Here is a 1,702-nt window from a genome sequence, read left to right as displayed (position 1 = left end):
CGGGGACCACTGATCGGAGTTTTCGGGCCACGGTCAAGCTCGGCGACGGCAGGGAGTTTTATGGCGAAAGTTTGTATCAGCCTAAGAATTTCACGTCTCGGCCTCTGCCGCTGTCTTACCATCGCAACACTTGTCCTGTTTTCGCCAATCGCGACGGCCTCGTGTTGTGTGATCCTAGCCGCGATAGCAATTCAAATCTTATTGGAGCCGGCGCAGCTGTGAACGTTGGCGCCATCCGCGTCAATTCGGAAGAACAGGGGTATACCATTCCGGCGAGTGATCTTCCATACCCGGGCTCTGCGGTATCCTTTGCCGATGGAGTAAAAATCAAAGAATACATAGCGTCGGTAAATAATCCTACAGCCTCAATCAGCTTCAACGGGACAGTTCTTGGCGTGTCTCCGGCTCCCACTGTCGCTTTCTTCTCGTCTCGCGGGCCAAGTTTAGTCGTCCCCGGTCTTCTAAAGCCAGACATCAGCGGCCCAGGTTTGAACATTCTCGCAGCCTGGAACAGAAATGCCAACTCAAGATCAAGCTACAAAGTCCCATTCAACGTCGTCTCAGGCACGTCGATGGCAACTCCGCATATCAGCGGCGTTGCAGCTTTAATCAAGAGCCTGCATTCCGACTGGTCGCCTGCTATGATCAAGTCCGCCATCATGACATCCTCAGATTTTCAGGATCGAGACGGCAACAGGGTCAAAGACGAGCAGCTCGAAGACGCGAGCTTCTACGCGATGGGAGCTGGCCATGTTAATCCCTCGAAGGCGGCTCGGCCTGGACTAGTTTACGACTTGGCCGCAGATGACTACATTGCCTATCTTTGTGGTGCGGTGGGAGAGAATGGTACTTCGATTGTCGCTCGAAGAAGCGTGAGTTGCTCCGGTGTGAAGACCGTAAAGGATTTTGAGCTCAATTATCCAACGATAACGGTGGCCGCTGCTTCAACTTCTGGCGGTGTGACGGTGAATCGAACGGTGACGAATGTTGGGAGTGCAACGGCGGAGTATAAGGCGGAGGTTGATGTGCCGGAGGGGGTTAACGTGACTGTGACGCCGGGTACCCTGAATTTCTCGAAGGTAAATGAGAAGTTGACGTTTTCTGTTAGCGTGACGGCGGCCGCTGCTGCTGAAGGGAATTTGAAGTGGATTTCGGGTGATACTGTGGTGAGGAGCGCTTTGGTCGTCACTGCATAAAAAAAATTGACCCGATGTTGTTGGTCATGTCCTCAGTAACTTAGGTGATGGATTATTCGATGTTAGAATGATTTTGTTTCGACGTGATTTAGCCATTGTTTGATGGAATTAATAGTCAAATTAAAAGTTATATTAAAATTGCTAAATTTACTACATAATGGATTCAAATTCAAAATCACAAGCAATATATTTATGATGGTCTTCTTCTTCTTCTTCTTCTTCTTCTTCTTCTTTTAAAGAAAAGAAAGGTGAGGCATAAACCCTAGCGTTTGATCTTTAAAAAGAAACTAACGGAACATCCTAATAGGGTGAGATATATACTAACATTTATGAAATATACATATATTTTGGTCTCTCAAAAGGAAAGCAAAATACAATGACATCAAAGCCAAAACAAAAGCTCAATCAGGCTAATTTCCAGTATGTTTCGAATTTTACTCTTTTATGCTTTTTCTAAAATTATATTTTGACTTTGATTATGTGTCCGAAAGGGAAGTGAAGATGGG

At 46.5% G+C, this 1,702-nt stretch overlaps 1 protein-coding gene across 1 annotated transcript in view; it reads left to right on the top strand.

Moving 5' to 3' along the window:
- The window catches only part of LOC109846740 (subtilisin-like protease SBT1.6), a 2,959-nt gene extending 1,694 nt beyond the window's left edge, over positions 1-1,265 (top strand). The window contains exon 2 of the mRNA XM_020415986.1: positions 3-1,265. Coding sequence (XP_020271575.1) covers positions 3-1,196 — 1,194 coding nt within the window. The 3' untranslated portion in view covers positions 1,197-1,265. The remainder of the gene's footprint in view (positions 1-2) is intronic.

The sequence above is a fragment of the Asparagus officinalis genome, chromosome 7, assembly GCF_001876935.1.
Source record: "Asparagus officinalis chromosome 7, Aspof.V1, whole genome shotgun sequence".
Classification (NCBI taxonomy): Eukaryota; Viridiplantae; Streptophyta; class Magnoliopsida; order Asparagales; family Asparagaceae; genus Asparagus; species Asparagus officinalis.
The sequence above is the reverse complement of the archived record's forward strand: the minus strand, read 5'-3'. Positions and strand labels throughout refer to the sequence as shown.